The 27,174-nt window shown below is 41.9% G+C and overlaps 2 protein-coding genes across 6 annotated transcripts; one reads left to right on the top strand and one right to left on the bottom strand.

The window, feature by feature from the left end:
• Positions 1 to 752: 752 nt before the first annotated feature.
• nfe2l1.L (nuclear factor, erythroid 2 like 1 L homeolog) lies at positions 753 to 23,475 on the bottom strand. 5 transcript variants are annotated; one of them, XM_018234758.2, is made up of 6 exons: positions 23,346 to 23,475; positions 6,812 to 7,345; positions 4,597 to 4,779; positions 4,450 to 4,524; positions 4,206 to 4,364; positions 753 to 3,782 (listed from the first exon to the last, which is right to left on the bottom strand). In XM_018234758.2, exons 2-6 carry the CDS (start codon positions 7,292 to 7,294, stop codon positions 2,520 to 2,522), a joined length of 2,163 nt encoding a protein of 720 aa, XP_018090247.1. In that variant the 5' UTR covers positions 7,295 to 7,345; positions 23,346 to 23,475; the 3' UTR covers positions 753 to 2,519. The 5 variants fall into 5 exon arrangements, with proteins under 5 accessions (XP_018090247.1, XP_018090245.1, XP_018090244.1 ...); XM_018234756.2 differs by lacking the exon at positions 23,346 to 23,475 and adding an exon at positions 10,582 to 11,205; XM_018234755.2 differs by lacking the exon at positions 23,346 to 23,475 and adding an exon at positions 10,597 to 11,205.
• copz2.L (COPI coat complex subunit zeta 2 L homeolog) lies at positions 11,262 to 20,270 on the top strand. Its single transcript, XM_018234760.2, has 8 exons — positions 11,262 to 11,356; positions 12,738 to 12,806; positions 15,123 to 15,204; positions 16,817 to 16,908; positions 16,997 to 17,052; positions 18,483 to 18,560; positions 18,988 to 19,039; positions 19,896 to 20,270. Exons 1-8 carry the CDS (start codon positions 11,267 to 11,269, stop codon positions 19,983 to 19,985), a joined length of 609 nt encoding a protein of 202 aa, XP_018090249.2. The 5' UTR covers positions 11,262 to 11,266; the 3' UTR covers positions 19,986 to 20,270.
• Positions 23,476 to 27,174: the final 3,699 nt, after the last annotated feature.

The raw sequence follows: 27,174 nt of genomic DNA, 5'->3' as shown, positions 1-27,174 counted from the left end.
TGAATAAGAGACTGGAATATAAATAGGAGAGGCCTGAATTGAAAGATGATAATTCAAAAACTATATAAATAAATATTTGTTTTTAGATGGGGTCAGTGCCCCCATTTGAAAGCTGGAAAGGGTCAGAAGAAAAAAAAAAAAAGGGCAAATAATTAAAAAAACTACATCAAATAAATATTTGTTTTTAGATGGGGTCAGTGACTCCCATTTGAAAGCTGCAAAGGGTCAGAAGAAAAGGGAAAATAATTCAAAAACTATATAAAATAAATATTTGTTTTTAGATGGGGTCAGTGACTCCCATTTGAAAGCTGGAAAGGGTCAGAAGAAAAGGGAAAATAATTCAAAAACTATATAAAATAAATATTTGCTTTTAGATGGGGTCAGTGACCCCCCTTTTGAAAGCTGGAAAGGTCAGAAGAAAAGAGAAAATAATTCAAAAACTATATAAAACAAATAATGAAGACCAATTAAAAAGTTGCTTAGAATTCTATAACATACTAAAAGTGAAACTGAACCACCCCTGTTAAATATAACATTCAATGGATCAAATTCCAGCAGTTTTCATTTTCTGAAAAAGCCTGAAGGCTGTCCAATGGCCAAGGCTCTTTTTATGACATCATTTTAATTTTATCTGGCAGTCTGACCAATAGCAGGCACACTAACTGAATCAGAACCCTCAGTCATGTGACTCAAGACAGAGGCATCACCCCCCTTGTTGCTAACAGAATAAAGACAATGTTGAGTAGTTAGAGAATATTTTAAAATCTGTTTATTCCTCAAAAAAAAAAAAAAAAAAAAGTTTTTTGGGTTTTTTTTTTTGAGCAAAGATCAAATCTTATACAATGCTGAACAATTTCCGGGATGACAGTTATGGAACGTGCATATGTCTTATCACTCAAAGAATAAAAATAAAACAGCAAAAACCCGTCATTCTCCATGTCAGTACTTGGGCCTCGTAGGAACAATGGGTGCTCAGGTAAATGTGAAACTGCAGACTGATCCAGTAACACTTTCACTGTATCTTTGGGAATATTTCTATCTAGTAAATTTATATATATATGGGTTGCTATAACAACAGACGGCATTTGCTCCCTGTAATGTTTAAATGGAGATAACTCGGTTTAAAGGAACTCCTTCCTTCCCCAGGCAGAGGCCTTTGCCAACTTTTGAGATAAGGGGAAGCAAGGGGATTACCTATGGACAGGTAATTTGTTTTATGGCTGGCACCGCCTTAACCAGGAAGTTGGAAAGTAAAAGTAGTTTCAATCTCTCGCTCTCTGTACAAGAGATAAAAATAAAACCCTAACACAGTAGAGAAAGAGGGGTATACTTCCCCTTTAAACGTTAAGTTCAGCACACAAGCCAGGTAATCCATAGGGACTTTAGCCTCAATATAAGTCACTTAAATGATAATTCAACTGAAGGGGGGGGGCAGAGACAAATTCCAACACAAATTACCAAACAACCTCCTTAATCTTAAAGCTTCTTTAGCCAGAAAGCAGTTCTGGTTTTGCGGCAGCTGTAGATCCTAAGTGAATTCTTCTAACACCGAGGCAAAGCGTAGCCTTTAAATCTCGGCCGATACTGGAATATCCCAAGGACTGACACGGAGATGCGCGGCTCCAAACTCTTAACAGATTTTCTTCTATAAAATGTGAAAACGGATTTCATTCCGCGCCTGTTCAGTAAATACACTTCCTGCTACTGGTGAATAGGATTTATAGTACAACAGCATCTTTTCTACTACACGGGATCTCGTGAAGACGCCGCCCAGGGAACAAGGCCTTGAGCAACACGTGGTGAAGGCGTTGTCGGTGGGCTACGACAGTCGAAGGACAATGAAACACTGGAGAGAGTGTTGGAAACTTTTACGAGGATGTAGATTACCCTTTTAACTTGCTTTGGACAAATATGGAGGATCCGTGCACTCCAAACTCATAAAAAAAAACATCCCATCTGGATTGCATTCAACTTCCACTGGCGTTCTGCTGGTAGATCTCTCAGCACTAGTAGCGGGAGAACACGATTACTTGCAGGACCACCAATTACACCTGATCTTCCACTGGCAGCATACAAAACCCTACTGCCCACCTGCTCCTCTGGATCTCTATTCAGTAACACTGACCCATCTGGGCCACTGTACCCCAGCTCTCTGCTCAGTGACTCTATGGGGGTCCCGCCTGCTCCTTCTCATGCAAGATGACACTTCAGTCCCTGACACACAGCTGACTAAATTTCAGACAAGTTATAGGATCAAGAATAAAAAAAACTACTTTTTTTTTTTCACCCTCCCTTTGTCGGTTTCTTAAGCTTAGCAATTCCTGGGCTAGCCTAAGTCCTCCTTCTCATTTCTGGACAGCAGGGCCAGGACACAGCCCTTGATATACTGACTGAGGAGACCTCTTCTTGGTCACTCACTGGGGTCAATCTTGTGTGAAAGGTTTGATAGAGGCCTGAATGAAAGCACAGCCCACACCCCCTGTCCTGTAATTTTCCTGAAGTCAAAAACAGACCCCCCTTCACTTCCTCCGATCCTTCCTCTCAGGCCTGCGGCCCTGTTGACCGCCAGCGTTGCGAGGAGTGAGTATTACGCTGCCGTTGCTTGTGTAGTGCAAGGCATATTGCTGGGGAGAATATGGACGGCCATTCTGGTCTCTCAATTGGCTAAACACTTCCTGATACAGATGCTCTACTTCCTGTTTCATTCTCTGCAGGGATCTCAGGTTTTCTCCTTTCTCCCGAAGCTGTGAGCTCCGTTCCCGATTGAGGTGTTTCACTTCTTGCTCCAGGTTCAGAATCGTATCCAACTTTCTCTTGCGACAGTTTTGGGCTGCCATTTTGTTCTTGCCTCTCCTGCGGATGTCCCTTATCAAACAGAGCTGCGCTTCACTTAACTGGTACTTGGCAAGCAAGTCGTTAAACTCCTCCACAGGCAGGTTAATGATCTTGTCATTACTGAATGGAATCTTCATAGCCCTGGCCCTTTGTTCATCACGACCCGCCTGTCTGTCTAGAAAACCTGCCTGTCTCCGGCTATTCCTCTCCATGATTGGCTGCATTTCCTCTGGCTCCTCGGGAGCCATGTTGTATGTGTGATTGTGCCCAACATGCTCCAGGAAAGGCAGGTGTCGGAATCGACTGGGATCCTGGGAACTCATCCTGCAGAACTTACTGTATTGCGGTTGATAATCATTGGCTTCTTCAGACTCCTCTAGCTCAATCATTTCAGAATCAGAGCTGTACCCCACTGCTCCCTCTTCAGAGAATGAAGATGATGAAGAAGATGATGAGCAAGAGGAAGAAGAGGACGATTCAGATCCACTGGGAGACAAAGGGCTGTGATGCGAATCCAAGGACAGACCAGAATCTGAATCCAGTTCTTCCTGGAGCTGTGAAGTCTGAACCTGACTGAAGCCTTCTTCAAGGGCTAGTTCCATCAAGCTGATTTCATCCAGCAGAGCTTCATCCAGAAGTCCACAAAGAGGGTCCGGCATGGTGGTAGGGGATGTGATGTTTCCTGTATTGTTCAGCTGTGACTGGAATAGGAGTCCAGTCAGATTAGTAAAGCCAAATGTTGAGTTTAGGTCAGTGGAATTGTGGGAAGAGAGTTGTGGCACAGGGGACTCAGAAGCTGAGAAAGGCTCTAGGGTGGGAGTGAAAAGGGAAGACGTATTGTGAGAGCAGCCTGGGAGGGAAGCCTGATCCAGATTCACATCCAGTTGAAGTGGTGGATCCAAACTCAGATACAAGGGATCCTCAGCGGAGCTATTCACTTCCATTGCCTGAGAATACAGAAATAGCACAAGAGATCAATAACTGCACTGCGGAAAAGAAACTCCAAAGCAGAGCGTTTGCTGAACTCCTCAGACAAATGCAAAATAACCTGAAATCATATTCACTTTGCCATGCGAAGTTTTACCAAGTGACCAAAATCATAGGGATGCACTGAATCCTTCTGCTTGGCCAATCCGAATCCACATATGCAAATTACGGGCGGGGAGAAAATTGTGTGACTTTTTGTCACAAAACAAGGAAGTAAAAAATGTTTTTCACCTTGCCAGCCCTAATTTGCATATGCAAATTCGGTTCAGTATTCGGCCGAATCTTACGCGAATAATTCGGAGGTTCGGCACAATCCAAAATAGTGGATTCGAGTGCATCCCTACAAAATGACAAAAAATTCAAAGAATGGCTGGTGGTGATACCTGCATATCCATGAGAGACATTAGGTCCTGCCACTGCTCTTCCAGATCCAAAGAGGCCCTCATATCTGGTATTAAAGGGGACAATAGGAGGTCTGTTCTATCAGACACCTCAGGGCGTGGCTCAGCATCAGGGAGACCAGAGGTGTTAGACGCAGGAAACTAGAGGACCAGAGAGAAGGTAATTAGGCACAGGAGGCTGAGGGCACAAAAACAGCAGAGGCTCAGAGAGTGCAGAGCAACTCACCTCAGGAGAGTCACCAAAAGGAAAAGTAACATCCAGGAGACTCAGACATTCCTCCAAGGAGAGAGCAGTCTGATCCTGTGAGGACAAGGACACTCAGCTCTGCACTCAGACACAGCGAGGTCACTACTACTGCACACAATCACTTACCCGACGGATACTCTCCCCGGTCTCTCCATCCACCTGCAGAGCAGGCTCCAGGGGCTCTGCGCCATCTCTTAGGGGTTCCCACACGTCCTCGTTTTCATTCTGCTGCTGTCGATTCTCAAAATCTTCACGCCCAACACCCAAGTCAATATCCTGGCGCCACAAAATATCAATCAGGTCAATATCCTAGCGCAAACATGGAGAGAAAAAAAACAAAAAAAAGAACACAGAAATGTCAAGTTATTGACCTATAGAAAGAACGACAGTTGTCACATCATTTACAGCCTGTGGGAAAGTACTCGGATATTGAATTACGGTATAAATTCCAATGTTGCTTTATGTTTCGCGTTTTGCATTTTCTAAGGACGCGTCACGCTTCAGCTCACTGGGTGTCAGTGAAACCCGAGGCTAACGCTGTGTGTGCTTACTGGAATATTCTATTACTGTCTGGACCTTTCACTTTCTAAATTAATGAATCCCATCTAACTCACATTAGAGGGAGCTCACCCAAATGGGAAACAAACAGGATGCAGTTTTATCCTGATCCACCCACCCAAAAATACAAGATCGATCTTCAGCTCTACTATATAATCATAATAATTTTTATATTCATTTTTTTTTTTAATTCTGGTGGATAGTAGATCCCAACAAGCTTCCTCATTTCCAACGGATTTCAATACAATGAGTTTAATGCTAAATTATTAAATATATATATTGGATTCATGCTATGGGAATGCCCAGGTTTCCTCAAAAAGAGAGGCCAAGTTGCACCTGCTTTTCAGTGGGATTATTAACAGCATCATTGCCAGCCTTCCATACAGAACCCCAGAGTGATCCCTTCCTCCCAGGAATGATGCAGGGCATGCTCAGCTCCCAAGGTCACGCTATGTCAGGCCCATTGTGACATCTCATTTCGTACAACAGCTGCACAGTGTTTGGGAAGAGTGGGCAGAAATCTAATAGGACTGGTTTGCACCTACAGCAGGACCAGAGCTCCCCACATCTGCCCAGTAAGGCATCTTGCAGTGTTCCACACACACAACATAGTGTTGAGACGGAGTCAGATTCTCCAATCAGTCACAGTGCCGCAGTCACAGCCTATAAGTGTTTGTGCCAAATTGCAAGTCTAAGGAGAAGTATTTACAGACTTATTTTAAGATCACACTGTTCCCCTGCCCTGTATCCGTGCTGCAAGTGCATCCATATAAACAAAGTCATATGACTGCCCCTGTCTGTGTATGGCCCCCACCGTGAGGCTCAGTGTCTGGCTTTTACTCACCAGCTGATACACAGGTTACATTACTGATCCTGCCTGAGAGCTCCAGTATTGTGTGGGCCCAGACCTGATCCAACACACCTGTCTCCTCTTATCATGCAGCCAAGTGACAGCAATAGCAGCTCTATTCCTCTTCAGAGTGAACAACAAAATTTGGAGCTGGGCTCAATGACCGCACTCAGTCCGATTAAAGAGGTTGTTCACCTTCCAACACTGAACTCAGTTCAGCTGGTTTCACACAGTTCACCAGAAATAAAGACTTTTTCCAACTACTTTCTATTTGTGACCATTTTTCTAATATTGAAGTGTAAAGTGTCATTTTTTACCTTCTAGAGCAGCTCCGACCCTGTAAACTGTTCTAAACTGATACATTTAGTTGATACATTTATTATCAGAGCAGAATCCCTGAGTTTCATTAAAGGCAACTGTTAGAATTGATAAAATAGTTGCTAATACTCCAGAGATGCTGCTGAAATGAAACTAAATGTTAATGACATTCAACTTTAAACTAAGGTTTTGGAAAAAAAGTTAATTGAAAAAAAAGTCTATTTCTGGGGAACAATCTGAAAACAAGTGAACTGAAAAAAAGTGTTGGAAGGTGAACAACCCCTTTAACAGACTGCAGGGACCACAAGCGCTTTGTATTGTGTGTGTATAATTCTAGATAAAACTACTGCTAATAGGCAAAAACATGCATACAACTATCTTTGTTTCTATAAATATATATCATAAGATCTGAGAGGGGCTCTATTAAACTTCATAGAAAAACAGGCAAGGACTCCTTTTGTAACAAAGCTCCCCAGCAGGGCTCAGCTGCTAGAGATGAGGAGAGTTGTAGTTCTACTACAGCAAAAGCAGCAACGGTTACCTTCCCTGCTCAGTGCATTGTTTTTCCAACGTCCACCAACTGCAAATACATAACGACTGCACACAAACACTTACCTCCTTGCTCAAATCTGAACTTCCAGGCTGAGCAGTTGCCCCCAGTTCTTCCAGCCCTTGCCCGTCACGATTTGGTTCTGATCCAGAGCTGTTTAGATCCGGTGGGCTGTCTGAGGGACGGCTAGAGCCAGTCTGTGCACTTGATACGGATCCCTCAGTTTCCCTGTGCACTAGCCACGCGTCTACCTCTGTGCTGGGCACGGTCAGGCGGTCGAGGGCTCGCACACAGCCCAGCAGTCTCCTGGATGTGAAGAACTGGTCCAGATCGACACTTTTGGGATGTACCCCATAGCCGTCTGAAGTGCCTCTCAGGCTGTGGAACTGGGTCTGGGTGTAGGCGGAGGTAGGTCCTAGGATAATCTCGTGCAAAGGGGGCAGATGAGAAGGTAGGTAAGAATCCAGGTCCAAACGTACACCCATCAGGCTTAGCAGAATGGTGAACTGAATCAGACCCTCAGTGAGATACTTCTTCAGAGACAGCATGTCTGGGAGCCCCGAAGAAGCAGGGACCCCCAAAACACACACAGTCTTTACCTAAAACAAAATGAAGCAGGACAGTTAGGCAACACATAAATACGTCAACCTCCTGCAAACCCCGCCCTCTGTCCTATAGCATAAATAACCCTCCTCTCGACACTCGCAAATCACTCCCACACGGGGCAAGTAAACAAGTGTATAGGATGCAATACGTTTCTCATGTAGCCCACTATCTGGACTAGTCACCTCAAATGCCGCATCATCTATACAAGCACTCAACCATGTACTTTGTGTAAAATGCATTTGTGCCATCCAAGATCTCTCTTCTGGAGAAACATTTGCTATTAATAATATATTATAAAGTATCTGTATCAGTACCCACCTAGGAGTTTCAGAATCTGGGGGACTGCCTAGGGGGCCCTGAGCATTCATTGAAACTCCCAGCATCGGCCGTGGTTAAAAGTGGGTGCGGGGAGTGGTAGCTATTAACAGGTTATAGTTCCAAGGATAGACATAATCTGTTGGCATTTCTATATTCCAGATGACACGTGATACACACACAGATATCTCATGGACAGTCCAATGTCCTTGTACCGTATCCCATGAATATATCATCACACAGCAATTCTTTCCTTCCCATACACTCACACTAGAACAATCCCAATCAATATCCGCTGTGTTACACCATATAGTGCTCCCAGGTTAACCCTCTCATGGTCAGCTTCTCTGAAAGCCAAGCAAAATGATGCAGAATGAATGGCACGTGTATAGCTCTGTCTATATACACAGCCAACCCAAAAACCTCTTCCTTTCATGATCTCCCCACACATAGAGATAAGCCCCATCCATATCTGTATCAATAATACAGAGGCATGTGCTATTCACAAACAGAGGATGCAGGAGAAATGCCACAGAAGATTAACACTCACATTCCAGTGCCCTGAGGCCCCGACAACACTTCTAAATTGGTCTCTTGTTGTCCCAAGCAACAAACACACACACAGCTGACTGGGGGACATATATACGTCTTTATCTACAGGGCTCAGGGGATACACACACACACACACACACATATCAACTTAATGGGGTTGTTCCCCTTTAAATTAACCGTTAGTATGATGTAGAAAGGGATATTCTGAGACACTTTGCAATTGGTTTTCATTTTTTATTATTTGTGGTTTTTGAGTTATTTAACTTTTTATTCAGCAGCTCTACAGTTTGTAGTTTCAGTCGTCCGGTTGCTAGAGTCCAAATTCCCATAGCAACCATGCATTGATTTGAATAAGAGACTGGAATATGAATAGGAGAGGCCTGCATTGAATGCTGATAATTCAAAAACTATATAAATAAATATTTGTTTTTAGATGGGGTCAGTGCCCCCATTTGAAAGCTGGAAAGGGTCAGGAAAAAAAAAAAAAAGGGAACATAATTCAAAAACTACATCAAATAAATATTTGTTTTTAGATGGGGTCAGTGACCCTCCATTTGAAAGCTGGAAAGGGTCAGAAGAAAAGGGAAAATAATTCAAAAACTACATCAAATAAATATTTGATTTTAGATGGGGTCAGTGACCCTCCATTTGAAAGCTGGAAAGGGTCAGAAGAAAAGGGAAAATAATTCTAAAACGATATAAAATAAATAATGAAGACCAATTAAAAAGTTGCTTAGAATTAGCCATTCTATAACATACTAAAAGTGAAACTGAACCACCCGTTAAAAGTAACACTAACAATACATTTGTAGCCTTACAGAGCATTTGTTTTTTTACATGGGGTCAATGAAAGCAACAATCAGAAGAAAAAGGCAAATAATTAAAAAACTAGGGATGCACCGAATCCTCTATTTGGGATTTGGCCGAATACACGAATCCTTCGTAAAAGATTTGTACGAATACTGAATCCGAATCCTAATTTGCATATGCAAATTAGAGGCGGGCAAAGAAAGTGGAAAAAGAATATTTTATTTCCTTGTTTTGAGAAAAGTCACATGATTTCCCTTCCCACGCCTAATTTACATATGCAAATTCAGATTCGGCTCAGCCACACAAAAAGGACTCGGCCGAATCTGAATCCAGCTGGAAAAGGCCGAATCCTGGATTCGGTGCATCCCTATAACAAAAGAAAAATGCAAACATTTCATAGATTTGGCCATTTAAGTTAATTTCAAGGTGAACCAGCCCTTTAATCTACACATTATAACAGGTGAGCAGTTCCTAAACTGAAAGAATCCCCTCGTCCATGTTGAAGTCCTACCACTTGCCTAAAACTGAGAACCAATCAATCCACAGCAGTCACTTGTATTGCTGGGCAGACGGAGCAATGGTTGAACTACAAGTCCCAGCATCCCCTGCCGGAAGCCAAGTGACCGCAGCTTGTAACATCCATTTATATTTACAAACACAGAATTAAAGAGATAAAGCTTAGAAGACAATAAACGGACCCTAGAGAACGAGATTATGACCTTTATACGGCTCTTATTCTCATTGAAACAACCGACACCAGCTCAGTTGCCGTTAGTTACCTGTACAGATTGAAAATTAACCCAGGCCTGGCTTTTGTTTTTCTTTCGACAATAGCCAAAGTTTTTCACCAAAAAGGTAACGACCAAAATAGGATTTAAAAGTTCAAATCATTTATTAGGACAGAGGTGAAGGCCGGACGCGTTTCGCCACTTACTCATAGGCTCGAGCGAGTGGCCCATTAGGCACAAAACGCGTCCGGCTTTCACCTGTTTGTCCTAATAAATGATTTGAACTTTACTTTTTGGATTAAAAACTCCCCATTTGTGGCGGTTGTCACATGTAATGATGGACTGGGGTTTAGTGGGAGTAGATTTCTCTCCCCTCACTCCTATTGTTGCTGATATTTGCTATAGATATAAAGTGACTTTTTTGCATCAATGTTGCCATTTTGACCTTTTCTCCCTGGGATTCAGTAGTCACAGTGAGGCAATAGAAATGATGGGAAGGAATGTTTACATAACGATTACATAACACGCCCATGTGTTATATACACCATCCAGTTGCTGATCTCTGGGAGCCTGGATGTTGGTGAACTACAACTCCCAGTGTATAAAGAAGGCAGTCAGGGAGTTGTAATGTTACACAATCTGTTTATAAATAGGATATTCCAGTCAGTAAATAACCTCCCGCGCAATTATTACCACAGAATCAGCCTAATTCTCCACCTCGTGCCCGGGGAGACCCCATTGTTTGCATGAGGGAGTCTGTCAGTCACAGTCCCGCCATAACCTCAATAACTTCAGAAGAGATAAGAAGGTAACAGGCTACGCACCCCCCTCACACACACCCGCTTGTCTTACGCTCTCCTCGTGTCAGTACCGCCCGTGGGTCTCCCAGCTCCAGACTCTCACTTCCGCATCACCCGGCAACACTGAAAAGTCAGCACCAGCAGCCAATAGAAAGGAAGGACGTCCTGAGCCCATCAATGGCAGCCAATCGCGAACGGACAATAACTCGGGCAGCCAATAGGACGAGTAGCGAAATCTACGTCACCATGGTGTCTCTGTCAAGCCGTCAGCCAATCGCACGGCAGCATGTTGAGTTACCAGCAGTTACATCACCCGCTGCCGCCAGGAAGCAAAGACTAGAGTCCGACTTGAGTCGTCAGTCTACTTCCTGCGGTATCTCTTGTGCATCCCGCATATAAACCTCACTGGGTGGACAGAGAAGTAGTAAAATCCCCCGGTTTGGGCCTCGCAGTGACTTGCAAAAAATATTGCGCCGTTGCGTCACGCGTTCTAGAAGGTTCCGTGCGTGACGTGACGTGACCGCGGCTCCACAACAAAAGACGTTGCGCAATGGAGGCGACATGTGTCTGTGATGTCACGGAAGCGATTGCTATTCAAGTCTGTCATTTCACAACGTGTGTTTGTGCGGCAACAACTTGTGTCACCAGTAAACTCACCCCGCGCTCACACTTTACTTTTGTACTGGGGGGGAGGGAGTGGGAGGAGGGAATGGGAATGGGAGGAGGGAATGGGAGGGGGCGTGGCTTGGAGTCAGGAAGCGCCTGGGAGCTAAACATGAGCCGCACGGACAGTCTGCCGGTAGGGAAACGTCACTTATTCCCACAGTCCCGCCCCACAATTATTACACTCGTGGAGTCCAGACAAACTGGCTACTGATGTAAAGCCCGGGGCTATTGAGAGTACAAAGTAGACAAGGGACAGATTTGGGACACTTTTTGGGCCTTTGGCTGCTTTGTACTTTATGAACCAAAGTTATTTCTCCCCCTAATGTGCTGAACCTGCTTCTCCCAATGCTTCTGGGTAATTGTACCTCCCAACTCCGCCCTTGTTATCTTCTGAAATGTCCCGACTTTCACTTTCATCTCCTGCACTGAACAGACACAGACAACGTCTTTCAAAACTTCATTGGCTTTTGGCAGAGAGCCCAGAATATGTGCCAGGTGCACTTACATACAATTGTAACACTATTTCACATAAGCAAAGAAACAACTGTAACACTATTTCACATAAGCAGAGAAACAATTGTAACTAAGATAAGCAAAGAAACAATTGTAACAATGTAAGATAAGCAAAGAAACAATTGTAACTAAGATAAGCAAAGAAACAATTGTAACTAAGATAAGCAAAGAAACAATTGTAACTAAAATAAGCAAAGAAACAATTGTAACTAAGATAAGCAAAGAAACAATTGTAACTAAGATAAGCAAAGAAACAATTGTAACTAAGATAAGCAAAGAAACAATTGTAACTAAGATAAGCAAAGAAACAATTGTAACTAAAATAAGCAAAGAAACAATTGTAACACTATTTAAGATAAGCAAAGAAACAATTGTAACTAAGATAAGCAAAGAAACAATTGTAACAATATAAGATAAGCAAAGAAACAATTGTAACTAAAATAAGCAAAGAAACAATTGTAACACTATTTAAGATAAGCAAAGAAACAATTGTAACAATGTAAGATAAGCAAAGAAACAATTGTAACGCTATTTAAGATAAGCAAAGAAATAATTGTAACTAAGATAAGCAAAAAAACGACTGTAACTAAGATAAGCAAAGAAACAATTGTAACACTATTTAAGATAAGCAAAGAAACAATTGTAACTAACATAAGCAAAGAAACAATTGTAACACTATAAGATAAGCAAAGAAACAATTGTAACTATTTAGGATAAGCAAAGAAACTTTTATTCAAATCAGTGCATGGTTGTTAGGGGAATTTGGACCCTAGCAACCAGATGGCTGAAATTACAAACTGGAGAGCTGCTGAATAAAAAGCTAAATAAGTAAAAAAAAACACAAATAATAAAAAATGAAAACCAATTGCAAATTGTCTCAGAATATCCCTCTCTACGTCATACTAACAGTTCATTTAAAGGGGAAGAAACCCATGAGCTGCTGGACAGGCTAGAGTTTGTATAAAGCAAATCCATAACAATATCAGTCTTGTCTCCTGCAGGATCCGTCACTTTACACAGTGAAAGCCGTTATCATTCTGGACCAGGATGGACACAGACTACTGGCCAAAGTAATACACAGCCAAGTGCCAATAATAATCTCTAATGGTCAATGTGTCAATGAATTGTCTGTATATCAATCTGCTGTCTTGTGTTGGGACTGAACTTATATACAGAGTGTGGAGCCTTCTCCTGTGTGTAACTCATCATTCCACACCTGCTTTTATAATACTAGAATTATATATATATACAGGAAATAATGCCCCTATTGTAACACATAAGGATATAAGGGCATGAAGCTGAGGGATATTATACACATCATGGGACTCCAAGGCAACCTCTAGTATCTTCTAACTTGTATAGGTACAGGATCTGTTATCCAGAAAGCTCTTTATTACTCAAAAGCTGTCACCCCTGGACTCCATTTTATCCAAATAATCCAATTTTTTATAGTGATTCCCTTTTTCTGTGTAATAATAAAACAGTCGCTTGTACTTGATCCCAACTAAGATATAATTAATCCTTATTGGAGGCAAAACCAGCCTATTGGGTTTATTTCATGTTTATATGATTTTCTAGTAGACTTAAGGTATGAAGATCCAAATTACGGAAAGATCCCTTATCCAGAAAACCCCAGGTCCCGAGCATTCTGGATAACAGGTCCCATACCTGTATCTGTAAATGTTCCATGTCACATAAACCTTGTCATTCTCTGTCCATTAAAGGGATGCTTCACCTTCACGTTTACTTTTAGTATGTTATAGACTGGCTAATTCTAAGCAAACTTGCAGTTGGCCTTCATTTTTTCCTCTTTATAGTTTTTTTTTTTGCCTTTTTTCTGACTCTTTCCAGCTTTCAAACGGGAGTCACTGACCCCATCTAAAAAAAACAAATGCTCTGTAAGGCTACAAAATGTCTTATTATTGCTACTTTTTATTACTCCTCATTCTAATCAGGCTTCTCCTGTTTGTCCTTCAAATCAGTGCATGGTTGCTAGGGTAATTCGAACCCTAGTGACCAGATTTCTGAAATAGCAAACTGGAGAGCTGCTGAATAAAAAGCTAAATAAGTCAAAAACCACAAATAATAAAAAATGAAAACCAACTGCAAATTGTCTCAGAATATCCCTCTCTATATCATACCAACAGTTCATTTAAAGGGGAACAACCCCCTGTCATGGTATTAGTTAAAATCAGTTACGACCCTTTCCAGTCACATGACAGGGTGTAGAGCCCACATATTGAAAGGACATGATCTGCACTAACCACACAAGTCTTTTGCTATCCTATAAATAAATGTCCTATAAATAAATGTCCTATAATTACCCACAATACACTGCAGCCGATGTGCTCATGTCTCTATAGTCACAAGACTGGAGAGAAATAAACAGGAGTTATAGGAGCAGACTGTACTATATATATATATATATATATATATATATATATATACACACACAGGAGCCATACATATCCTGTACATACACATTATACACAGTGTTTAGTGATGTCATCATTATAATCAGTACTTAGTGATGTCATTTGTGTCTCACTGACACTTGCGTATTATAATATTTGGATCTTTCCGTAATTTGGATCTTCATACCTTAAGTCTACTAGAAAATCAAATAAACATGAAATAAAGCCAATAGGCTGGTTTTTCTTCCAATAAGGATTAATTAAATCTTCGTTTGTTTTAAGTATAGATATGGGACCTGTTATCCAGAATGCTGGGGACCTGGGGTTTTCCAAATAATGGATCTTTACGTAATTTGGATCTTCATACTAGAAAATCATATAAACATGAAATAAACCCAATAGGCTGGTTTTGCTTCCAATAAGGATTAATTATATCTTAGTTGGGATCAAGTACAAGCGACTGTTTTATTATTACACAGAAAAGGGAAATCAGTTTTAAAAATTGGGATTATTTGATTATAATGGGGTATATGAGAGATGGCCTTTACCCGGCGTTTTTTATAGTGCAGGTATGGGACCTGTTATCCAGAATATTTGGGACCTGGGGTTTTCCAGATGACAGATATTACCATAATTTGGATCTTCATACCTTAAGTCTACTAGAAAATCAAATAAACATGAAATAAAGCCAATAGGCTGGTTTTGCCTCCAATAAGGATTAACTATATCTTAGTTGGGATCAAGTACAAGCGACTGTTTTATTATTATATAGAAAAAGGAAATCCCGTTTACAAATTTGGATCATTGATTATAATGGAGTCTACGACCTTTCCGTAATTTGGAACTTTCTGGCTAACGGGTTGTATATAAATGACCTAGTGAGTTTTGAATTGAAAGAACTTAGTGACTTGCCATGAACGCAGTCACCCCAATATCCCGTGCTCCCCACTCTTTTCCCTTTTCTTTCCTCAGTATTACGAGAACGACTTCCCGTCCCTGGCGGAGCAACAAGACTTTGAGAAGCAGATTTTCAGAAGGAGTCACAAAGCAGAAAGTAAGGCGAGTGTGTGAATAGACATATATTATTGCTACAAGCACACCTATACCTGACACTATATATTTATATTATAGTAGATTTATTTATAGCAAATATTCCCAAAGGGAACTGCCCTCAGTTTATAACAAGGTTACAAATAAATAGAAATGTTATACATTAAAGGATACCCCCCCATCATATACTATTATTCAGCCCAGGTAGATAATACAGGTATGGGATCCGTTATCCGGAAACCCATTATCCAGAAAGCTGCGAATTATGCAAGGGCCGTCTTCCATAGACTCTATTTTAGCCAAATAATCTAATTTTTTAAAAACGATTTCCTTTTTCTATGTAATAATAAAACAGTCGCTTGTACTTGATCCCAACTAAGATATAATTAATCCCTATTGGCTTTATTTAATGTTTGTATGATTTTCTAGTACAATTATGGTATGAAGATCCAAATTAGGGAAAGATCCATTATCCGGAAAGCTCAGAATTACGGAAAGGTTGTCTCCCATAGACTCCATTTTAATCAAATAATCCAAATTTTTAAAATGATTTCCTTTTTCTGTGTAATAACAAAACAGTCGCTTGTACTTGATCCCAACTAAGACATAATTAATCCTTATTGAGGCAAAATTTTCTAGTAGACTTAGGGCAGGGCCACACTAGGCAATAGCGCGGCGATTTGACTCGCGGCGACTTTTCGCCGCGACTTTTAATCCGCAATCGCTGGCGAAACTTTTGCGCTGCCGTCTATGGGGAATCGCGACAAATCGCCAGCGTAAAAACGCGGCGATCTTTTTTCTATTGTCGCTCGAAATCGCGTAGCGAGGCGATTTCGAGCGACAATAGAAAAAAGATCGCCGCGTGTGTTTTTACGCTGGCGATTTGTCGCGATTCCCCATAGACGGCAGCGCAAAAGTTTCGCCAGCGATTGCGGATTAAAAGTCGCGGCGAAAAGTCGCGGCGAGTCAAATCGCCGCGCTATCGCCTAGTGTGGCCTTAGCCTTAAGGCATGAAGATCAAAATTAGTGAAAGATCTGGAATATCCCCAGTTCCCCAGCATTCTGGATAACAGGTCCCATACCTGTACTGGGACTTCACTGCACAAATACTGGGCTTTTCCGTTTCACAAAGCAGGAGCGTTTCACCTTTAAGTGAAAAGTTTAGTACGTTATAGAATAGCCAATTGTAAGCAAATTTTCAATTGGTCTTCATTATTTATTTATTTTTATAGTTTTTTTTTTTTAATTATTTCCTTTTTTCTTCTGGCTCTTTCCAGCTTTCAAATGGGGGTCACTGACCCCATCTATAAAAAAACAAATGCTCTGTAAGGCTACACATTTATTGTTATTGCTCTTTTTTATTACTGAATGTTCCTCCTATTCATATTCCAGTCTCTTAATGAAATCTATGCATAGTTGCTAGGATAATTTGGACCCTAGCAACCAGATGGCTGACATTACAAACTTGAGAGCTGCTAAATAAAAAGCTAAATAAGTCAAAAAAACACAAATAATAAAAAATGAAAATGAGAATATCCCTCTCTACATCATACTAACAGTTGATTTAAAGGGGAACAACCCCAATTCCTGCTCCAACATTGTTCTTTGTTTCCCAGGTGAAGTGCTGCTTGTGGATGGTGTGACTGCATTGTGCCAGAAGTTATCTGACATCACGTGTTACATCATCGGTGGACTCCATGAGAATGAGGTAAATAACAAGAGAGAGAGCACTATGTGATCCCACTGAGGGTGACCCTAATCAGTGGCAGTTTTTTAATTATAGTTTCCACTCCCAGCTTCTCCTTCTAGCCGCCCTGACTTGTATTTGTGAGAGTCTGTGCCACATGCTGCGGTGAGTGCCCGCCCTTCCTGTTTGTGTGTGTGTGTGTTAGTGTGTGTGTGTTAGTGTGTGTGCATGGGAACAATCACGAGTGTGCACTGTATTCTTTCTGCTAGCTGCATGGAACAGAAGCTTGCACTCTAACACCAGATTTGTCTCTTGATAAAAGCAACTTTCTAGCTTGTGCAGTCACACGTATACTTCAATAATGCCATGCCATTATCTGCAGGGTTCCATAGGCTGGGCCTCTTCTTCTTCTTCACAGGCTGGGCCTCTTCTTCTTCACAGGCTGGGCCTCTTCTTCTTCACAGGCTGGGCCTCTTCTTCTTCACAGGCTGGGCCTCTTCTTCTTCACAGGCTGGGCCTCTTCTTCTTCACAGGCTGGGCCTCTTCTTCTTCACAGGCTGGGCCTCTTCTTCTTCACAGGCTGGGCCTCTTCTTCTTCACAGGCTGGGCCTCTTCTTCTTCACAGGCTGGGCCTCTTCTTCTTCACAGGCTGGGCCTCTTCTTCTTCACAGGCTGGGCCTCTTCTTCTTCACAGGCTGGGCCTCTTCTTCTTCACAGGCTGGGCCTCTTCTTCTTCACAGGCTGGGCCTCTTCTTATTCACAGGCTGGGCCTCTTCTTCTTCACAGGCTGGGCCTCTTCTTCTTCACAGGCTGGGCCTCTTCTTCTTCACAGGCTGGGCCTCTTCTTCTTCACAGGCTGGGCCTCTTCTTATTCACAGGCTGGGCCTCTTCTTATTCACAAGCTGGGCTTTTTATTACCAGGTATGGCGTTGTTGGGCCATATGATAGATATTTCCTTGTTTCCTTTCCTTGTCCTTTAAATTAAAGGGTGCAAATACACCTTCATGTACAATTTGACCTGTGTCCATATGAGCAACATGATCCTGTACCTGCAAACCGAACAAACTTCCCTCCGACTATGTCACGTTTGAGTACAGGTATGGGATCCGTTATCCGGAAACCAGAACGCTCAGAATTACAGAATGGCCGTCTCCCATAGACTCCATTATAATCAAATAATCCAGATTTTTAAAAATGATTTCCTTTTTCTTTCTAATAATAAAACAGTAGCTTGACCCCAACTAAGATATAATTAATCCTTATTGGAGGCAAAACCAGCCTATTGGCTTTATTTCATGTTTATATGATTTTCTAGTAGACTTAAGGTATGAAGATCCAAATTACAGAAAGATCCATTATCCGGAAAGCCCCAGGTCCCGATCATTTTGGCTAACATGTCCCATACCTGTAGCAATAAGGTTGGTGTTGCTGCCAGTACTCCCGGAGGTGCTAGCATTCTGTTTAGTGAATTCCAGTGCCTTCCCATTGGTTTGTTGTGAGCCCGTGACTAGTGCACTTTTTGCATGAGGGACCAGCATGTGCCCCCCCATTGGCCATGTTTATGTTTCCTGCACCAATGGAAATGTTCTCTCCAGGAAACACGTGGACCGGAGCTCCCTGCTGGAGAACATGGATACGGCCTTCCTCGTCCTGGATGAGATTATAGACCAGGGGTGAGAGCACAATGAAATACTCATTTATAATAGCACGGTCAAACGTTACAGGGGTAATTATACAACATTCACTGTAGTTGTGAGATGGATTATATATATATATACAGTATATAGATTATATATAGTTATATATAGCTTTCTTAAAGTGGACAGCCTTGATTTAGAGAAGGTGCAGCCCTCCAGCTGTTATGGAACTATAATCTCCTTCATCTTCGGGAGGGTGCTGGGAGTTGCAGTGGGCTGCGGGTTAGATGCCTTGATAAAGGGCTGGAATAGCCCGAAACGTCGCTCTGCTAATGGCATAAATAAATAACCTTTGATTCACACATCGGAGTGCTGCTGGAATTATTGTTTTTCGTCGGGTTAGATGCCTGTGATTTATGGATATTTTCAGGGGTTACTCAGTGCAGGTTCTCTTGTCTGGCAGGGTAATTCTGGAGAGCGATTATCAGCAGGTTGTGCAGCGACTCAGCTTCAAGGTAAGTGATCTCTTGAGCCTCCTATTGTGCCTATTACCCCTTCATTGAGTCGACACATTAAAGGCATTCGGCCATGATTTTTATGTTTTTATTTCAAAATGACACTGTTTATACAGCAAACAATTCACTGTACAATATAAAATGTCATTCCTGAAGCAGCAAGTGTATTTAGTTGTAATATTGGTGTGTAGGTGCATCTCAGCTCATTTTGCCTGGTCATGTGCTTTCAGAAAAAGCCAGCACTTTAGGATGGAACTGCTTTCTGGCAGGCTGTTGTTTCTCCTACTCAATGTAACTGAATGTGTCTCAGTGGGACCTGGATTTTACTATTGAGTGTTGTTCTTAGATCTACCAGGCAGCTGTTATCTTGTGTTAGGGAGCTGCTATCTGGTTACCTTCCCATTGTTCTTTTGTTTGGCTGCTGGGGGGGGGTGATGCAGTACAGCAGTAAAGTGTGAGCACAAGTCACATGACTGGGGCAGCTGGGAAATTGACAATATGTCTAGCCCCTTGTCAGATTTCAAAATCGAATATAAAAAAATCTGTTTGCTCTTTTGAGAAATGGATTTCAGCGCAGAATTCTGCTGGAGCAGCTCTATTAACTTCCCTTTAAAGGGAACATTTTCCCTGTTAGGGGTAAGAACTTTTCTCATGCTTGGCATGGAAATTTACCTCCAATCCAAACTCTGACTATTACTGCATTCTTATTTGCCAGCTACAGCCCTGAGCCTGTTCTTATTGGCTGCACCCGTTCATTTTCTCTCTGTGTTGTCATCTCCTACATTGTGCCCCTTGTACACTAGAAACATCTGTCACTTTGCTGCTTTGTCTCTCACTGATAATGTTTTTGTTACAGAGCATCTCGGAGCCAGCCTTTGGCTTTGTGCTGTTTGACTATCTGACTGGCAGCGGAGAGCAGGGCACAAGCCAAAAAGATCAGGCATAGAGTCGGGAATGAGTGCCGTATGTCCTGCCGTTCCAGCAATAACAACTGAGAAACCTCTGCCTTTTTGTGTGTGGCCTCATGTCAGCTGACTGGCGAAGCATGCTGGGAGTTGTAGTTCACAATGCCTTTGACATCCCTTGATGCCGCCCCCGCTGTACAGAACCAGATTAGTGTCATTATTTCTATTGTTGTAAAACACGGCCAGATGTCTCTGCAAATGAGTTGTATAATTAGAGGCTGGCACTGCACCCCAATAAAGGGAATAAAAAGCAGCTTTCAACCCAATGTTCCTTAGAGTTGTTCCAATGACGTGCGGCTGGGGGGTTCAGTTTGTGAGTCTCAGGCCACTGACTCAGGGTATCAGAGGCAAAACTCATGGGTCACGTGGCTACCGTTCCAACTACATGTTCTCAACATAATTGGCCCCCCTGCTTTGAGCCCCCTTTGGGGCTATGGGCACATTGGGAACTTAATATATTTATTTCTACTGGTGCTGCTCCCATTTCCACCGGCACCAAATATTCTCCAGTCACCTAATAAACCTGTAATAAACCTGTAATAAACCTGTAATAAACCTGTAATAAACCTGTAATAAACCTGTACACATCACACATACTGATGCCACACAACTACCCACTGAAATAGCTGAAGCTCCTGCACATCTCTCCTAACTGCCACCTTGTATTCTGTTGTGCTACTGAGACTGACAGTGGATTCCCCAGGCATGTTGCCTATGGGTGGCTTAATTTCTAGCCCCACAACCTACTTCATGGGGAAAAACTAGGAGAGATTGAGGATTCCCTGCGAGGTGCCCAGTAATAAAGCAAAGTATTTACTCCACCGCAGTGTTCCTACTTTAAAGTAGGGATGCACTGAATCCACTATTTTGGATTCAGCTGAACCCCCTAATCCTTTTATGCAAATTTGGGGTTCGAAGGGGAATACATTTTTTACTTCCTTGTTTTGTGACAAAAAGTCACGTGATTTCCCTCCCTGCCCCTAATTTGCATATGCAAATTCGGATTCTGTTCGGCCAGAAGGATTCGGCCAAATCCAAATCCTGCTGAAAAAAGCCGAATTCTGAACCGAATCCTGGATACAGTGCATCCCTACTTTAAAGGGGTGGTTCACCTTTAAAGCAACTTTTATTGTGTTATAGAATGACCAATTCTAAGCAACTTTTCAACTGGTCTTCATTATTTATTTTTTATAGTTTTATAATTATTTGCCTTTTTCTTCTGATTCTTTCCAGCTTTCAAATGGGCGTTCTAAAAAAAAACAAATACTCTAAGGCAGGGATCCCCAACCTTGTGAACCCGTGAGCAACATTCAGAAGAAAAAGGAGTTGGGGAGCAACACTAGCATGAAAAATGTTCTTGGGGTGCCAAATAAGTGCTGTGATTGGCCATTTAGTAGCCCTATGTGGATTGTCAACCTACTTTGAGGATCTGTTTAGTAGTACACATGGTTTCTATGCAACTAAAACTTGCCTCCAAGCCTGGAATTCAAAAATAAGCTCCTACTTTGAGGCCACTGGGAGCAACATTCTAGCGGTTGGAGAGCAACATGTTACTCACGAGCTACTGGTTGGGGATCACTGCTCTAAGGCTACACATTTATTGTTATTGCTACTTTTTATCATTGATCCTTCTTTTCAGGCCTCTCCTATTCATATTCCAGTCTCTTCAAATCAAGGCGTGGTTGCTAGGGTACGTTGAACCCTAGTTACCAGTTTGCTTAAAATGCAAATTGAAGAGCTGCTGAATAAAAAGCTAAATAAGTCAAAAACCACAAATAATAAAAAATGAAAACCAATTACAAATTGTCTCAGAATATCACTCTCTACATCATACTAAAAGTTATCTCAAAGGTGAACAACCCCTTTAAAGGGACGGTTCAACTTTTAGTACGTTATAGAGTGGCCAATTATAAGCAACTTTTCAATTGGTCATCACTATCATTTTTAATAGTTTTTAAATGATTTGCCTTTTTCTTCTGACTCTTTCCAGCTTTCAAATGGGGGTCATTGGCCCCATCTAAACAAAGAACGCTCTGTAAGGCTACAAATGTATTGTTATTGCTACTTTTTATTACTCATCTTTCTGTCCAGGCCTCTCCTATTCATATTCCAGTCTCTTATTCAAATCAATGCATGGTTGCTAGGGGAATTTGGACCCTAGCAACCAGATGGCTGACATTGCAAACTGGAGAGCTGCTGAATAAAAATCTAAATAAGTCAAAAACCACAAATAATAAAAAATGAAAACCAATTGCAAATTGTCTCAGAATATCCCTCTCTACATTATACTAAAGGGGAACAACTGCTTTAAGTAAACTCGAGAAGTAGCAGTGAAAAAGAACTTATATAAAGCACCAGTTCTGTTCTGCTAGGGTTGACACACATCAAAGCCACATGCTGCATGTACAATTACTGTAGCACATTCCTCGATGGAAACTTTGGCAGATTTAGACGAGAAACCTCAGCACCTTTTAGATTGTAAGTTCTATTGATCAGGGCCCTCTTTACCTCTTGTAATGGTATGCAGTGTGTATGTGTGACGTGTACAGCTGCAGTATATGTGGGTGCCTTGTTGGCAATAATAATCTGTTCACCTTCACTGTTCAGGTATGGGATCTGTTATCCAGAAAGCTCAGAATATAAGAAGGCCGTCTCCAGTAGACTCTATTTTAAAGTAATAATTGCAGTTTTTAAAACTGATTTATTTTTTTTCCATCAAAATAAAACAGTCGCTTGTACTTGATCCCAACTAAGATATAATTAATCCTTATTGGAGACAAAACCAGCCTATTGGCTTTATTTCATGTTTATATGATTTTTTAGTAGACTTCAGATATGAAGATCCAAATTATGGAAAGATCCATTATCCAGAAAACCCCAGGTCCCAAACATTCTAGATAACAGGTCCCATACCTGTACCTTGTACTTGATCCCAACTAAGATATAATTAATCCTTATTGGAGGCAAAACCAGCCTATTGGCTTTATTTCATGTTTATATGATTTTCTAGTAGATTTAAAGTATGAAGATCCAAATTATGGAAAAATCCTTTATCCGGAAAAACCCAGGTCCCGAGCATTTTGGATAACAGGTCCAATATAGTGTGTCGGCTGGGCAAATAACCGATTGGCAAATGTAATCCTTTGGCGCCATCTGCTGTTCATCAAACGTTCAACCGGCATATTATGAGAATGTTATAGAATAGATTATAAACATAATAGACAAATAGGGATATATATATATATATATTACATATATGTATTGCCTCTGTTTAACCCTCTATTGCCCAGTTTATTTATCTAATACATTTCTAATTTAAATAGCAATAGTCTGCTCCTCACCTCCGGGTCCCGCACAGCAACCCGACTGTTCCGCTGAGTGACGGGAAGTTTCCTACACTGACTTTATCTTGATTCATCCACACAGGTACGTCCATGCGTTGGTCAAAATCCACAACTGGAACAGTTTTTACCTGTACGTGTAAAATGATATTCTTTATTGATATTATCAATACAGCGGGTACAGGATAGACAGGGGTGGGTACCGATTGGCACATCAATTTGCGCATTTTTATCTCTATCAAGTGTGTGCTTAGTTTATATATATATTAGGGATGCATCAAATCCACTATTTTGGATTCGGCCAAACCCCTGAATATTTTGCGAAAGATTCAGCCGAATCCGAATTTGCATATGCAAATTAGGGGTGGAAAGGGGAAAACATTTTTTACCTCCTTGTTTTGTGGCAAAAAGTCACGCAATTTCCCTCTCCACCCCTAATTTGCATATTATGGATTCAGCCGGGCAGAAGGATTCGACCGAATCCAAATCCTGCTGAAAAAGGCAGAATCCTGAACCGAATCATGGATTTTCCTCTGCCAGGAAAGTGCTGGTACCTAGTTACAGTTCCATTAGCTGCATTATTTACTCAGTGATGTGTAGAAACGCACAGGGAGATATCTGATCGGCATGTTGGAAAGGCTCCAGTGTAAACTCATTAGCCGCCCCACACACGCACAGGACTCAGCATTTCTCTTTGGTCTGATTGTTGTGTGGGTCCATTAAACACTGCAGAACAATAGCCGCTTGTATCCAGGAGTTAAGGCATGTTCCTCTTGGAATCCTAGGGACTGGCGTGTCCATGATGTTGGAAAGCAGAGTGGAGGGGATGCTGGGTAATTGGCAGATAGTACAATACTGACAGTTGCAGCTGTGTGTGGCTAACTGGACTGTACTCCCCTGCCTCATCACTAGGGGGCAGATATATCAAAGACTGAAATGTGAGTTTCCCAGTGTAATCCTTATATAGTGAAACTAGAATTCAGAGATGCATCTTGTCTCTGGTTTTGGGTTACAGTATTGGTTCCACGTTTCCTCACTCCACTCCATCCAAGCAATGAGACCAGCCCATAACTGCACAAGTCAAGAACTTTGGAACACGGCCCAACACACAGGCACAAGCCATTCTGGGCACTAAATGAGCAATTTGTGGCTATGAGGCCCTGCCGCTATCATCCTGCACCAGGTACAGAGCTAAGAGGTCAGATCTAGAGATCATTGCTCGTTAGCTCCTCTATTACTGGCAAGAGTGTAGGGGTTTCAGGCTGACAGCTCCACCTGTGCTGGGATACCCCAAGCCCTGCAGTGTTGGGGGTCTTGTAGGAATGGTGTGGGGTATGGGAGACTGGATAGAGAGGAGAGAGTGAATATAGTGGATTGTAAAGGTGCTCCCTGAGGTGGGAGACAGGGGGCAGCAGTGAGCCAGCACAGGGCTTATACTAAGAAGGTCAGGAGAACCCACTATAATTTGAATATACCTGTATATTCCCAGTGCCTCCAGAACAAACACTTCCCTAATTTATAAATATGAGGGGCCACATTAGCTGTATCTCACTAGCCTTCCATTGGCTCATAGCCCAAACTTGCTGTCCACTCAATAGAGTTTAGGCCACTCCAGGAGCCCCTAAATCCTTTATAAAGCCTCATTGGGGTGCAGCCAATGCCTTATCATAGTCTGGAGTAGATCGGGGAGCACAATGGCGAGTGTGTAGGCCTTTTGCTCTCAGGTGCCCAGGAAACAATGGGTTAACAATAGGGGAGAGTACAGGGTCCTGTAGAGAAATGTATACGGCATTTTAACAGCGTTATCTCTATCCAGTGTCAAAGCAGAACGAGTGAAATGGACCAGTACCAGCACGGCCACGGCGTAAATACAGTCGGTGTATGATATCATGGACTCATGGCACACACTGTATATAAAGATTGGGAGTCCACCTCTGATTTAAACTTGGTTAAGCCCAATGAACTCGCCCCAGTTCACAGGCGATATATATATCAAAATTCCTTGTATCCAAAGATAGCTGTCCCAAAGGCTTACTTTTCCATAAAAAGTTTCTTTATTTAAATTATCATTAAAAATTCAGTTACATACAGTCCCCCCCAGGCCCACCTTACGCGTTTCGCACCCTCCGGCGCTTAGTCATATACACCTATGACTAAGCGCCGGAGGGTGCGAAACGCGTAAGGTGGGCCTGGGGGGACTGTATGTAACTGAATTTTTAATGATAATTTAAATAAAGAAACTTTTTATGGAAAAGTAAGCCTTTGGGACAGCTATCTTTGGATACAAGGAATTTTTCTCATGGCACACACACACACATATATATATATGGTGACGGCTCGAGTCTAGGAGCCGAAACGTTGAATAAACCTATATTTTATATCACAAATGACCAGAGAGAGAGAGAGAGAGAGAGACTGACACCCAAACAATCCCCCAATAGGAGAGGTGCCAGCTGTGAGACTGGTGCTGCAGGAGACACTCTGCTTTTATACAGACCATAAATGATCAATGTGGGAACTGCCAGGAAAATAAATAGGAACGGGAAGCGGGGGGGGGGATATGCAAGGACTCTCCCCACTAACCAGATCCCTCCCATAGGTTTAGGAGAACAGTGTTAATAAAAGTGGAAACAGGAGCAGTATAACTTCCCCCAGCATCCTCCTGTCTCCTCTATGGATAGAATTAAGTGTTATTAGAGAGCAGAGAGGTATGGATAGAATACAGAGTTATTAGAGAGCAGAGGGGTATGGATAGAATACAGTGTTATTAGAGAGAAGAGAGGTATGGATAGAATACAGTGTTATTAGAGAGCAGAGAGGTATGGATAGAATACAGTGTTATTAGAGAGCAGAGAGGTATGGATAGAATACAGTGTTATTAGAGAGCAGAGAGGTATGGATAGAATACAGTGTTATTAGAGAGCAGAGAGGTATGGATAGAATACAGTGTTATTAGAGAGCAGAGAGGTTTGGATAGAATACAGTGTTATTAGAGAGCAGAGAGGTATGGATAGAATACAGTGTTATTAGAGAGCAGAGAGGTATGGATAGAATACAGTGTTATTAGAGAGCAGAGAGGTATGGATAGAATACAGTGTTATTAGAGAGCAGAGAGGTATGGATAGAATACAGTGTTATTAGAGAGCAGAGAGGTATGGATAGAATACAGTGTTATCAGAGAGCAGAGAGGTATGGATAGAATACAGTGTTATTAGAGAGCAGAGAGGTATGGATAGAATACAGTGTTATTAGAGAGCAGAGAGGTATGGATAGAATACAGTGTTATTAGAGAGCAGAGGGGTATGGATAGAATACAGTGTTATTAGAGAGCAGAGAGGTATGGATAGAATACAGTGTTATCAGAGAGCAGAGAGGTATGGATAGAATACAGTAATATTAGAGAGCAGAGAGGTATGGATAGAATACAGTGTTATTAGAGAGCAGAGAGGTATGGATAGAATACAGTGTTATTAGAGAGCAGAGAGGTATGGATAGAATACAGTGTTATTAGAGAGCAGAGAGGTATGGATAGAATACAGTAATATTAGAGAGCAGAGAGGTATGGATAGAATACAGTGTTATTAGAGAGCAGAGCAAGTGCGCAGAGAGGGGAGGAAGGTTAGTTGTGCATTGAGAGCATACAGTGCACTATGGTAGAGGTAAAACATAGGGAGAGAATCATAGAGCTGAGCGGCACACACACACGTGGAGAGAGCACACTCCATACTCCATATTCAGATAAGACCCATCTCCGCACTATGTGCTCTGGGCAGCAGTTAATTGAGGAAAGATAACAGCAGAGGTTTAATTGAGAGAAAGGCCTGCGAGT

This window comes from Xenopus laevis, chromosome 9_10L (assembly GCF_017654675.1).
Source record: "Xenopus laevis strain J_2021 chromosome 9_10L, Xenopus_laevis_v10.1, whole genome shotgun sequence".
In the NCBI taxonomy this organism is placed as follows: domain Eukaryota; kingdom Metazoa; phylum Chordata; class Amphibia; order Anura; family Pipidae; genus Xenopus; species Xenopus laevis.
Note: the sequence above shows the minus strand (reverse complement) of the source record. Positions and strands in the feature narration are given on the sequence as shown.